Source organism: Ictidomys tridecemlineatus, chromosome 2 (genome assembly GCF_052094955.1).
Source record: "Ictidomys tridecemlineatus isolate mIctTri1 chromosome 2, mIctTri1.hap1, whole genome shotgun sequence".
NCBI classification, from domain to species: domain Eukaryota; kingdom Metazoa; phylum Chordata; class Mammalia; order Rodentia; family Sciuridae; genus Ictidomys; species Ictidomys tridecemlineatus.
Genome location: NC_135478.1, coordinates 73,958,582 through 73,971,812, shown reverse-complemented (window position 1 = coordinate 73,971,812; position 13,231 = coordinate 73,958,582). Strand labels below are relative to the sequence as shown.

The following is a 13,231-nucleotide window of genomic DNA, read 5'->3' as shown; positions in this document are numbered from 1 at the left end:
GCCAGTTAATCCAAGTAATTTATTATGCAATAGACAACCAATACCCAACATGGGGTAATATGTTACATAGCAATATATACCCAATACACAAAACCTAGTTCAGTCCACTCCCCTGAATTTTCCTTGACTGAGCCTTGCCCAGAGCAACTTAGGCCTCATTTGAACTTGATAACAGACATTCTTCCCGTTGGTCATTTGGCACGTTGGCAGCATCAGTTTCCTTCCATCTTCTGTGTTTCAGTAACAGCTTAAATTTTTTTGTGTGTTCCTGTTCAGGGGTAGCTATCTGAGCAAGCAGAAAAAGAGGCAGGCTTTGAGAGATCAGAATAGTAGAAAGGGGCTTTTTATTCATATTGGGTAGCTGGTGAATGACTTGTAAGTGGGCAACTGAAGTGAGTGATACAAGATCTACAGCTTGGGAAAAGCTGATTTTCAGTCTGCATCAAAAGGAGACAGTAGTGGCCAATGCTAACAGCAATCCTCTTTGCAAATTCTTTCTGGCGATTTCCTCCTTATTGTGTGAAGGGTTTAGCCTTGGGTTGGCAGTGGTGATAGGCAGTGGAGAGGGCAGCTCTAGGACACGGGGGTCACTTTGGAGGAAGGGAAGCTGATTGTTTTCTCAGGGCCCTTTCTCTCAAGTTTTTTCTTTTCAGGGCCTTGGTCTCGCAGGACTGTGCTGAAGCCGGTTTCCTACACGTAGCACCCTTTATTTAAAACACATACCACATATACACAACAAACCAAATGCAAAGGAAAAAGGAGGAAAAAAAGACTGCTGAAGAACAGAGTCACAAAGAGTTCAGGCTAAGAATAGACAAGGAACTCTGAGAGCTGCTCGGCTATGTGACCTCCTGCAGGGGCCTGGCAAGAAGCCCAAGGCAGCTTTGTTTTTTCTTCTCTTTTACAAAGAAAGAGCACTGGCTTGGGAGTCAGAAGACCTAGGTACCAGGCTTGGCTCAGCCAGGGCCTCTTTCTGTGATCTTGGGTTAGTCCTTCTTCCCTCTGGGCCTCAGTTTCTCGTTTATAAAATTAAAGGAGTGAACTAGACTCCAAGGTCTTTCCAACTCCAATACAGAGAGGACACAGAGGCGTAGGATGCTGGCTGGCCAGGGAAGAAGGAGACCTGCCTTTTCACCCCAGCTCTACCACTAGTGAGCATGATCTCTTTGGGCCTCTGCTTCCTCATCTATAAAATAAGATGGTTACAGTCATTCATCCAGTCCTTTAACAAATATTTCCTGAGCACTTTCTATGTGTCAGGCATGGTGTTAGAGACTCACTCAATGGTGAGTCAAACCAGATGTGGTCCATGTTCTCATGGAATTTCCAGTTTGTTAGGGGTGGAAGGGAGAAAGAAAGATAAGTTGTAATCAAACAATCACCCAATTGAAGGTGTAATTAATGCCACAGTAAGTTCAATAAGGGAAGGATCACACTTAGTTCTCAGCAAACATGAGATAGCCATAATCTCCATCGATTCCAGTGCTCCGTGAGCCAACAGACAGCTTTACTGGGAGGCACAGAGAAATGCTCTGAAGAGCTCCCATCTAAAATCAGGTTTTCTGTTGGGCGCGGTGGTGCATGCTTGTAATCCCAGCAGATAAGGAGGCTAAGGCAGGAGGATCACAAATTCAAAGCCAGCCTTAACAATTTAGTGAGGCCCTAAGTAACTCAGTGAGACGATATCTCTAAATAAAATTTAAAAATTTAAAAAGGGGCCTGGGGATGTAGAAGTGCCCCTGGGTTAAATTCCTGATACCAATAAAATAAAATCAGTTTTCTTTTCTTTTTTCTTTTCAGATTGGCACAGCTTAATCCAATCTACCTACAATCATCTACTGGGAACCTCCTGCAGAAATCAACCACTTAATTCCTGTCTTCCTGGAGTTTACACCAGTGGGTAGAAGGGACTCACAAATTGATATAGCTATAAAATGTTTCACACCATTCTCTGATTGCTAATTGTATGTTTCAAATAATAATGTTTATGAGTTAAGAATTAAGTGGAGATTTGGATGCAGTAGGGCAATTAAAAATATTTTCTAAGAAACAGAAATTGAGATAGGTCCTGAAGGTTTGCTGCATAGTTTTAGATAAACCGAAACAATGGGGCAATGGCCCCATTCCCTATTACTTGATAGTATTGGTATTTGGGACATATAAGAGATATCCAAAATGAGAGATCCTAAGTACTCTGTTGGGGCAGTTAAGATTTAAGCCCCACTTTCTGTCAAAGAGCAGAAGATCTCTTGTGTGACCTAGTTTGAATACTGTCCCTTGGATTAGGAGGCGTGCTCCTAATGGGCTTTGACTTGGGGCAGCCACCTCACCTATGAATCTGTTATCTCATTGTAGAATGAACAAGTGAGATGATATCCAAGGTCTCTTAGAGTACCCAAAAGGATGGCTAAAACTTAATTATTTGAAAGACTTTTTAATATTTTTTATCATAAAATTGATGGTTGCTACTATGGAATATGACTGTGGGATATTAAGTTTTCTAAACCTGATATACTTTATTTTATAAGTTAATTTTTAAAATAAAAAAGTAATACATGTGCATAGTTCTTTAAAAAATCAAACACCAAGGAAACCACACTATAATGGTTATAAAAGTTTCTGTTTGAGATGGTAAATAGGTTTTAGAAAATTGTGACTGTTGGGGCTGAGGTTGTGGCTTGGCGGTAAAGCGCAGCGGTAGAGCACTCACCTCGCACATGCGAGACCCTGGGTTCGATCCTCAGCACTGCATAAAAAAATAAACAAGTGAAATAAAGGTGTTGTGTCCAACTACAACTAAAAAGTAAATATTTAAAAAAAGAAAATTATGACTGTTAGTACAATATTATGAATATAATTAATACCATTTAAGTGCACACTTTAAAAGGGTTAAAATAGGAAACTTTATTACATGCACATTTTTACCATAATCTTCAAAAGTTAATCTGACATACCAAAAACTATTGCATTGTACATTTTAAAAAGGTCAATTGCAGGGTTGGAGATATAGCCCAGTTGGTAGAGTGCTTGCCTAGCATGCACAATGCTCTGGGTTCAATCCTCCGCACTAAAAAAAAAAAAAAAAAAAAAAAAAGGTCAATTGCATAGTTTGTGAAATAAATAAATACATATATATACACATTTGTGACTGTTTGCACAATATTGTAAATATAATTAATATAATTAATGCCATTTAAGTATACATTTAAAAAGGGTTAAAATAGAAAACTTTGATAATATATATATATATATATATATATATATATATATATATATATATATATATTTGTTTGTTTTGTACCAGGAATTGAACTCAGGGGCACTTAATCACTGAGCCACATCCCCAACCCTATTTTGTATTTTATTTAGAGGCAGGGTCACACTGAGTTGCTTAGCACCTCGTGGTTGCTGAGGCTGACTTTGAACTCGAGATCCTCCTGCCTCAGTCTCTCCAGCTGCTGAGATTACAGGTGTTGCACCACAATGCCTGGCTTGTGAAGTATATTTTAATAGGAGTTTATTCACTACCCATGCCTAGATTTTTCTGGTCCCCTTCTTCAAGGCAAATTGTTTTTGTCTTCTGGAAATAGTCTAGGCATAAACAAGTATTTCTTAAGATCTCTCCTACCTTTTAATACAAATGGAAGGAAGTAATATACTGTTTTTTTACTCTGCCTTTTTACTTCAATTATTTCTTAGGTTGTTGTGTATCAGTGCATGCAGATTACTTCATCCTTTTCTACCTCTACACAGAATCTACTGTAGGAACTTATCCATTTATTTAATTAGGCTCCCTTATTAATGAACATATTGATTGTTTCTAGTTTTTATAGGAAACTGTTGCGGCAAACATCCTTGCACTTATGGTCGTAGGCACATTCATGAACATATTATGTATAGAATAAAATAATTCTGGTGTTGTGGGGTCAAAAGGTTAGTGTATGTTAAATGTTATTATTGCTAAACTGACTTCCTTAGAGTCTATGCCAATTTACAATCCTATCAAGAATTCATTTGATGAGTTTTGCGTTCAACCAATATTTGAATGTCTACAGCGTTCCAGGCATAATTCTAGGCCCTGGGGACACAGAAAATGAACAATAATAACAATAACAAAAAGACAAAATCCATTTCCTAATGGAGTTTACAGTCTTATACGGGTAAGGACAAACACAAAAATAAACTATGTGGCATTTCAGGTGGTATTAAATGATACAGCTAAAATAAAGCAGAGAAAGACTGTTGGCCAGGGGTAGGGATTTTTTTTTTTTAAGATGTGACCTTCCTATGTTGCCCAGGTTGATCTCAAACTCCTGGGCTCAAGCCATCTTCCTGCCTCAGCTTCCCAAGTATCTGAGACTACAGGCACAGGCTGCTATGCCTAGACACAGTTGGCAATTTAAAAAGGGTGATTAGGGTATGAAAATGCTAAGCCTCAGTTTCCTTATTTGTAAAGTAAGACAATAATAGGACAAATGTCATAGGACTGTTGAAAGAATTCAATGAGATAATGTCTGGAACATAGTGAGCATTTCATAAATGGCAGCTATTCTTATTATAAACAACCTTACAGCTGAGGAAGCTGTGGCCCACAGAGGATCAATTTGGTCCCAAGGAAACAGGGTCCCAGAGAAAATTTGTAGTTGTGTAGCAACCAGAACTCAGGCCTTCTGGCCCTCCGGGCCATGCACTTCCATATACCAAGAGACCTAAAGCAATAAGAAGCCATCTCCCAGGGCTGCTCATGGTCAACATGGTTTTCAGTTGAAGAGTGCTCTCAGAAGTGGGATTTTCAACATGTGCAAGAAGGGAGGGGAAAAGTGGGAGAACACAAGGTCCTTCTTCAAGGAGAAAGCAGGCCACTTCACTCAGGCCGAAGGCTGAGCCTGCTGGGGTTTACTCACAAGATGTTCACTTCCAGGATGGTGCTCTCAGCCAAAGGCAACAAGCTTTCTGGCTGCTGCTGGCCCATCTGCTCTGATGAGACTCTCCCAAAGCCTGGACTCCCATTGGTTTCATTCCAAGGAATCTCCTGGAGGAAAGATAAGCAGCACTTAAGTCACAGCTGTAGAAATAATAAGATCTGAAGGGACACTTGTATCTGTTTGGCTGAGTGAGATTTTTCAAGTAAGCCAAGTATGTGGTGGTGGTGGTGGTGTGGTTATCTCTGTCTTTTTTTTACCCCGTGGCACCTCCTTTTCCTGTCCAATGTGAGATACCTACTGTATCTTTGGGTCTTCTGCCTTTCCTGACCTGGGTTCTACCCTTCCTTTGGTCTTATCCTTCCTTCAATGAGAGTATCACAGCCTCTATTTCTCCTAACCCCTTCTTTGGAAATAGATATTTTTAAAAAGAAGACGCTTTCTGGCTTAATATGGTCAGTATGGAACACATGTGAGGCTTGACCTCTGTTAATAAGTGCCTGTATGAACTGAGGGAAATCAATGACCTTTTCTGGATCTCAATTTAGCTAAAAAAAAATGCTGAATATCAAGTACCATGGAGTAGATTTCAAGTACCATGGAGTAGATTTTTCTGCAAAAAGAAAACCTAACCTAAAGACAAAAAAAAAAAAAAATACACTAATAGCTGGGAGTAGTGGCTCACACCTATAATCCCAACCACTCAGGATGCTGAGGCAGGAAGATCACAAGTTCAAGGACAGCCTGGACAACTTAGGGAGACACTGTTTCAAAATAAAAAAATAAAAAAGTCTGGGGATGTGGTTCAGCAGAGCACTTACCTAGCATGTGAGAGGCCCTGGGTTTGACCTCCAATACCACAATAAACAAACAAATAAACATGAAGCCTTCCTCCTTTAAAATAAAAAGTATTCAGGAAAGTCGTGCCACCAATGGCAGAAATTCAATGGATGCACCAAGACCTAAATGTACTAAAATGCTATTGAGGAAAGGTATTATGTGCATCTATAGCCAAATGATCTTCAACAAAAGTGTATTCCTCATGTAGATGTTGGATATCTACATGAGGAAGAATGAAGCTAGACCCTTAGCTCTCACCACATACAAAAATCAACTCAAAATGGATTAAAGACTTCAGTCTTAAAAGTGCTGGTGAGGATGTAGAGAAAAGGGAACCTTTACACATACCATCGATGGGAATGTAAATTTGTTCAGTGACTATGAAAACAGTATGGAAGTTCTTTGAAAAAAATTAAAAATAGAATTACCATATGATCCAGTAAGCCCACTACTAGGTATATAGCCAAAGGAAATATACTCAGTATGAAGAGACATCTGTACTCCCATGTTTATTGCAGCACTATTCACAATAACCAAAAAATTTAAACAACCTAAGCATCTATCAATGATGAATAAAGAAAATATGGTGTATATATGTATGTGTGGGTAATATTATTCAGCCATAAATAAAATGAAATCCTTTCAATTGTGACAACATGAATGGAACTGGAGGTTATTATGTTAAGTTAAATAAGCCAGGCACAGAAAAGCAAAAATCAGGTGCTCTTTACTCATAATTAAAATCTAAATTGATTGATCTCATAGAAGTTGAGAGTAGAATAATGATTATCAGATATTTTGCTCAACTTCTTTGCTGCTGTGACTAAAAGATCTGACCAGAACCATTTTAAATGAGGAAAAGTTTCTCTTAGGGCTCACGGTTTCAGAAGTCTTAGTCCATAGAAGGCCGGCTTCGTTCCTCAGAGCTCGAAGTGAGGCTGAAAATATGGCAGAAGAGTGTGGCACAAGGAAGCAGCTCACATCATGATCAGGAAGCAGAGAGGGAGAGAGGGACTCTACTTGCCAGATACAAAATATGTACCCCAAAAGCACACCTCCAGAGACTCACTTCCTCCAGCCACATCCTACCTGTTTTCAGTCACCCACGGTTAATCCTATCAGGAGATTAATACACTGATTGGATTAGGCTTTCTCTTGAATTCAAGTTTGAACCTTCTTGCATTGTCTTACATGTGAGCTTTTGGGGGACACTTCACATCCAAACTGTAACAACAGAGGAAGGGGAAAATGAGGTTAAGTGGAGTGGGGAAAGGTTATTGAATGGGTCCTAAATTATAGTTTGGAGAAATTAATTTGTTCTATTATACATTAAAGTGATATTTTATATATATATATATATATATATATATATATATATATATATATATACTGTGTATTTCAAAAAACTAAAAGAAAGGATTTAAATATTTTCACCACAAAGAAATGATAAATGTGGGCTGGGAATGTGGCTCAAGCAGTAGCGCACTCACCTGGCATGCATGCGGCCCGGGTTGGATCCTCAGTACCACATACAAACAAAGATGTGTCCACTGAAAACTAAAAAATAAATAAATATTAAAAAATTTTAAAAAAAGAAATGATAAATGTTTGATGTGTCAATTAAAAAATATACAAATGTATGTATACGACTTTTAAAAAGAAAAAATGACCAATGTCTGGTGAATGCCATCCAGTATCCAAGTTTTGTAGTGAGCAGACTTCATTGAAAGGGAAAATCCAGACCAGCTTTGGACCATGCCATCTCTACTCTTGACAGAGGAACATAAGAAGTAGAAGAAGTTTTGGGATTACAGCCACTGGGATTACAGGCGTGTGCCACCACACCCAGGCACCCCTCTCCCCTGACCCCTTTTCTTATTATAGACTTTTAGAGCATTTTAGGTTCACAGAAAAATTGAGTGGACAGCACAGAGACATTCCATATACCCCCTGCCTTCATACATGCACAACCTCCCCCACTCTGATCACCACTCAGATACTTAAACATCAAGGTGTACAGCTAACTGCTTAATTTGTAAGAGGAAAAATTAGGAACATTGAATCAGATTGATAAAAAGGGATCTTGAATTCAGGTTTGAGAAAGTTCCCTAAGAATATCTGTTTAAACTGGGGACAATTACCATTGACAGATGAAATGCCTGCTGGAGTCATTTGAGAAAACTTTAAAATCTTAGTTACTGTCACTTACACACTATCTGGCAAGGAGCATCTCTGTTCTTCTCCTCCCACCCCCATCCCTAGTACTAGAAATCAAACTCTAGGCCTCAAGAATGCTAGGCAAAGGCTCTAACCTATGGGGTTGACACTTGGGATTCTGAATTCTGAAATAACCTACGATCATTACTGCATCATCATTCCTGCCTAAAACCACTATGTCATACTATATGCAAATGCAGACACAGATCTTCCATTCAAAGGTACTTCAGATATCACAGACAATCTGGACTCCAAACTTTTCATCTTTGATGCTTTGCAAGTTTGAGTCTTGCAGTATCATTGTATAGCAAAAGCAGTTGTAGACACTTAAGTATTTTGGTTGGAAAAATTTACCAATCTTGCTTAGATCCCTGTCCCCTGCCAGGACACCAATAAGTCAGACCTCCAGAGTCAGTGGTGCATCCCGGCAGAGAAACACTGAAGGAGGACTGGCACTGTTTTCATGGAGTTTCCAGTGACTTTCCACTGAGCTGTGGGAAAATTTGACAGTTGACTGTAGCTGAATCACAACCCAGAGGTCCTGACCACTCAGATCTTTGAAGATTCCTTTCATTCCTTTCCCAAAAGGGGAACCTGGCAAACTCCAATTGGTTAATTCCATTTACCTTCTGTTTCTTTCAATCATGTACAGGTATAGAGTTGCATGTTCTCGATAGCGGCAAAAGGCTATCAGAATAATAGCATCTACCATCTGTAATTATAATAGTTTATATTCATCTATTATTTACTGTATCCGGCACTTTTATTTGAACCGACACAATCACCTAGTGGAGTATTTACATTATTATCCCTAGTTTACAGATGAGGAAATCAAGGGCCAGGGAGACTAATAGTGAGACTATTAACTTGCTCATAGCTTGGGTGTGAGGTCCTGAGATTTAACCTAAGCATTCTAGCTCCAGAGCCTGTGTTCCTAAGCACTATGTCATACGATATGCAAATGTGGACACAGATTTTCCAAACTCAAAGTTAACTTTGGATATCACAGGTCACCCCCTAGATTTTGCAGCTGAGAAAACAGACCTAGTGAGACAATGGGAATTACCTAGTGACAGAGCCAGGATTTGAAGAAGGACTCTCACTCCACAGTTCAGTGCTTTCTCTACTGTGTCAGAATGCCTCAGGTTTCTGCATCGTCTTGAGAATATGGAGTTGGAGTATTTTTTAAAATACCATATCCCTTATTCTTTAGGGGACGGAATTCCTATTTATATAAACATAAAATATTTTCATATAGCTTTTCTTCAATATATTGATTTTCCAATTCTTCCCCGTTTTCTTTTGTGTGGGGGGGGTATGGTTGGCTAGAAGGGATTGAAATCAGGGGCACCACTGAGCCACATCCCCAGCCTTATTTTGTATTTTATTTTGAGACAGGGTCTCACTGAGTTGCTTACCGCCTCGCTTTTTACTAAGGCTGGCTTTGAACTCACGATCCTCCTGCCTCAGCCTCCCAAGCCACTGGGATTATAGGCGTGTGCCACCACACCCAGGCACCCCCTCCCCTGACCCCTTTTCTTATTATAGACTTTTAGAGCATTTTAGGTTCACAGAAAAATTGAGTGGACAGCACAGAGACATTCCATATACCCCCTGCCTTCATAAATGCACAACCTCCCCAACAACCAACATCCAGCAGAACAGGAACGTTATAATTAATGAACCAATATGGACACTTCATTATCATTCAAAGTGATAATGGGTTCACTCTAGGTATTCTAGGTACATTCTATAAGTTTTGACAAATGTAAAGTGACATGTATCTATCTATTATAGTATCATATGGAATAATTTTATGACCTTAAATATCCTGTCTGCTCCACCTATTTATTCCTCCTTTCTCCCAAGCCTCTGATCTTTTTATTGTCTCCATAACTTTGCATTTTCCAAAATGTCATATAATTGGAACCATTCAACATGTAGCATTTACATTGGGCTTAAAAAAAAAAACAGGGCAGTTAACCTCTGAGACACATCTCCAGCCCTTTTTGAATGTTTTATTTTGAAATAGGGTCTCATTAAATTGCTTAGAGCCTCACTAAATTGCTGAGGCTGGCTTTGAACTCGTGATACTCCTGCCTCAGCCTTCTGATTATAGGCGTGCACCACCACACTTGGCTCATGTTGGATTTTTTTTACTTAGTAATAGGGATTTAAGGTTCCTCCACATCTTTTCATGGATGAACAGCTCATTTGTTTTAGCATTGAATAATATGCTATTGTATGGGTGTGCCAGTTTATTCATTTACTTATTGAAGGACATTTTGATGTTTTCAAGATTTGGCACCCGTAAATAATGCTGCCATAAACATCCATGTGCAGGTTTCTGTATAAACGTAAGTTTTCAACTGGGTAAATACCAAGTACCATGACTGTTGGATCACATGGCAAAAACAGTTTAGTTTTATAAAAAAGTGCCAATTTTTTTTTCAAAGTATCTCCTCTTTGGCCTTCTCTCCAGCAATGAATGGGAATTTCTGTCATTCCGCATCCTTGTCTGCATTAGGTGGTGTCGGTGTGGATTTTGGTCATTCTGCTAGGCATGTAGTCATTTCTCATTCTAATTTGCAATTCCCTAATGATGTATGATGTTGAAAGTGTTTTCATTTGCCTCTTTGCCATCTCTATATGTTCCTTGGTGAGGTTCTTCTTTGGATCCTTTGCCACTTTTTAAGTGGGTTGCTCTCTATCTCTTGTTAGGGTTTTTTTTTTTTTTTTTAAACCTGGTTCCTTCTTACCACCACTTTCATAAATTTTTTAAAAAATCTTTAAGAAGTTAAAGTAGTTTCAGGTAGAATTTTTAAAACTGTTCTTTAACCCAACTATTTTTAAAACTGACATTCAGCTATGATTTCTAATTGTTAATAATCTAAGAAGTGTTTCCTGATTTCCTCACGATAACCTGTCCTACCCTCCCTCTTAGGAGATGACTAGCTAAGGCTCTCAGCTCCTGTGTTTCTATCTTTGGGTCTTGTTGTGTGCAGGTTCTTCATATATCCTGCTTGCTATTGTGGGCACATCATCCTTATTCTTCCCAGGTAGTGTTTCCACAGTGAACTTGGACACACTAAACTTCTGGCTCCCTTCTATTATCTGGACCAAAAAATTATCCCCCTTTTTTTGGTGATGGTATGTGCATGCAAATTGCTATGTGTGGTGGAAAGAGTTTGCTCTGTGAAATAGCAGGGAGGGCCCTAATCCCCCCACCAAGGTTTCCAGTCTAACGAAGATTTAAAAAAAAAAAAAAAAGTTTCCACCAACGATCAGGTTCAGGAGCAGCTGACTCCTCACCTACGTCTTCCTGCAACACCTCACCCCACTCCTGTCCTTGCAGTACGCCTGAACTTGACTAATACATGGCCTTCCTGAGGTGGTTGCAGTGAGTGCCTCCGTCATATTTTGCAAGTCAAGCTCAGACAGACCCAACACACATGAGCAGATGGCCATGTTATGTGAAAACCCTGGTGCCAAAAGCAAAGAACTGACAAGACTTGTGCAGAAATCTTGGGATCATGTACAACAATGACTGTGTGCCTGTGTGCACCTACGCTTTTCGTCTCAGGGAGCAGTATGGAGAACCTATCCCATGTACTCTCTCTCTCTAATGCTTGATTATAGACCCCATAAAGCTTTGTTGGGATGGTGTTGCTTTCTTGATTCTTTGTGATTTCTATCTTGAATTCAGCAAAAGAATCTAAGGCTGAGCTGGTGACACTAATTGGTGACACTTAGAGCTGACAAACCTGGGATTGTGATATACTACCTCTTTATACATGTTACAATTCAGTGTAACATGTATAAAGAGGTTAGTATATCACGAGACACACAATAGACAATAGCTCTAACACACAAAACACTGCCCCCCTTTATAGAAACGATTAAAAGTTTTTCTGGCTTTTTTAAAAAGCCCTATCTCATGTTCAAACGATGATCTTGTCTTTCTCCTTTCTGATATTTCAATTTTACTGAGACCCTTCTTTGTCTCCCATTCAATTAATTTTGACCACTATTTACTGTACAACTACTAGGGGCCACATTAGCCCATTTCAGTACTTTCCAAAATGCTGGATTCAATACATAATTATAATTGGTCTCACAGTAGCATTGACTGCTGCCTTGGGTACCTACCTGATCATTCCTGTATCTCCTTTAACTTCTCTGAACATTTCTGTTTCAGATACTTTCTCTCTTTTCATATCCTGTCTCTGGGGAATTGCTTCTACACCCATGGCTTAAACAGCCACTAGTTGCTAAAATTTCCAGTTTTCCCTGTTATTTCTAGTCCAAATTCCTATCCTTAGACCACAGACCAGAATTTCCAGCTATACATAGCAATCTGTCTTTGGAAGTCCTGTGGCATTTCAATATCCAAATTTGCTTTTTTCCCCCCTTCTTCATTGGTCTTACCATTAAGCCAATGCTCAAACAAGAAGTCCAAATCATCTTGAAAGTCTTTGTCTCTTACACTTTATATTCCATGGTTAGAATCCCTTTTATTTTTATTCCCAGTGGCTCTTTCATCCATTCCTCTGTTTCTAAGTATTGTAGTTCAGGCTCTCATCACATCTTGTCTTGGCCACTGCTACACGCTAGAAACCCTTACTTTAGGCCATTTGCCCTGATCATCCTCTACTCAGAACTCATATTTATCTAATTAATAAATTTGAGGGCTGGGGATGTGGCTCAGCAGTAAAGCGCTTGCCTCACATGTGTGAAACCCTAGGCTAGATCCTCAGCAACACATAAAAATAAATAAGTGCCCTTACTCTTAAATAAGTGCCCTTACATTTAAATAAGTGTCCAACTACAACTAAAAAAACAAATATTAAAAAAATAAAATAAATTTGAGTATATTAATCATTTGCTGTAAAATCTTCCATAGCACTGACTACACAGAATTCTGAATACTTATAGCTTTAGTTCTCCATTAGAATGGACATACCTCAAAATTAGATGACCTTGTCTTATTAACTGTTGTATTTAATTGCCTACTATTAAACATTAATTAAATATGCATTAAGAAATACATATTAGGGGCTGGGATTGTGGCTCAGTGTTAGAGCACTCGCCTAGCATGTGCGAGGACCTGGGTTCGATCCTCAGCACCACATTAAAATAAAGGTATTGTGTCCAACTACAACTACAAAATAAATATTGTTTAAAAAAAGAAATGAATATTAAAGAATTGAATAAAAACCCATAACTATGCCATATATAGTAGAGAATATGAA

General features: G+C 38.9%; 1 protein-coding gene across 2 annotated transcripts in view; it reads right to left on the bottom strand.

Annotated features, from left to right (window-relative positions):
* LOC144375165 (uncharacterized) overlaps nt 1-13,231 on the bottom strand; it is a 29,767-nt gene continuing 16,536 nt past the window's right edge. Inside the window, exons 2-4 of one of the 2 annotated variants that reach the window (XM_078038898.1) lie at nt 4,905-5,032; nt 2,711-2,746; nt 1-286 (exon numbers count right to left, since the gene is read on the bottom strand). In XM_078038898.1, coding sequence (XP_077895024.1) covers nt 283-286; nt 2,711-2,746; nt 4,905-5,032 — 168 coding nt within the window. In that variant the 3' untranslated portion in view covers nt 1-282. The remainder of the gene's footprint in view (nt 287-2,710; nt 2,747-4,904; nt 5,033-13,231) is intronic. The other variant, XM_078038899.1, reaches the window with a different exon arrangement.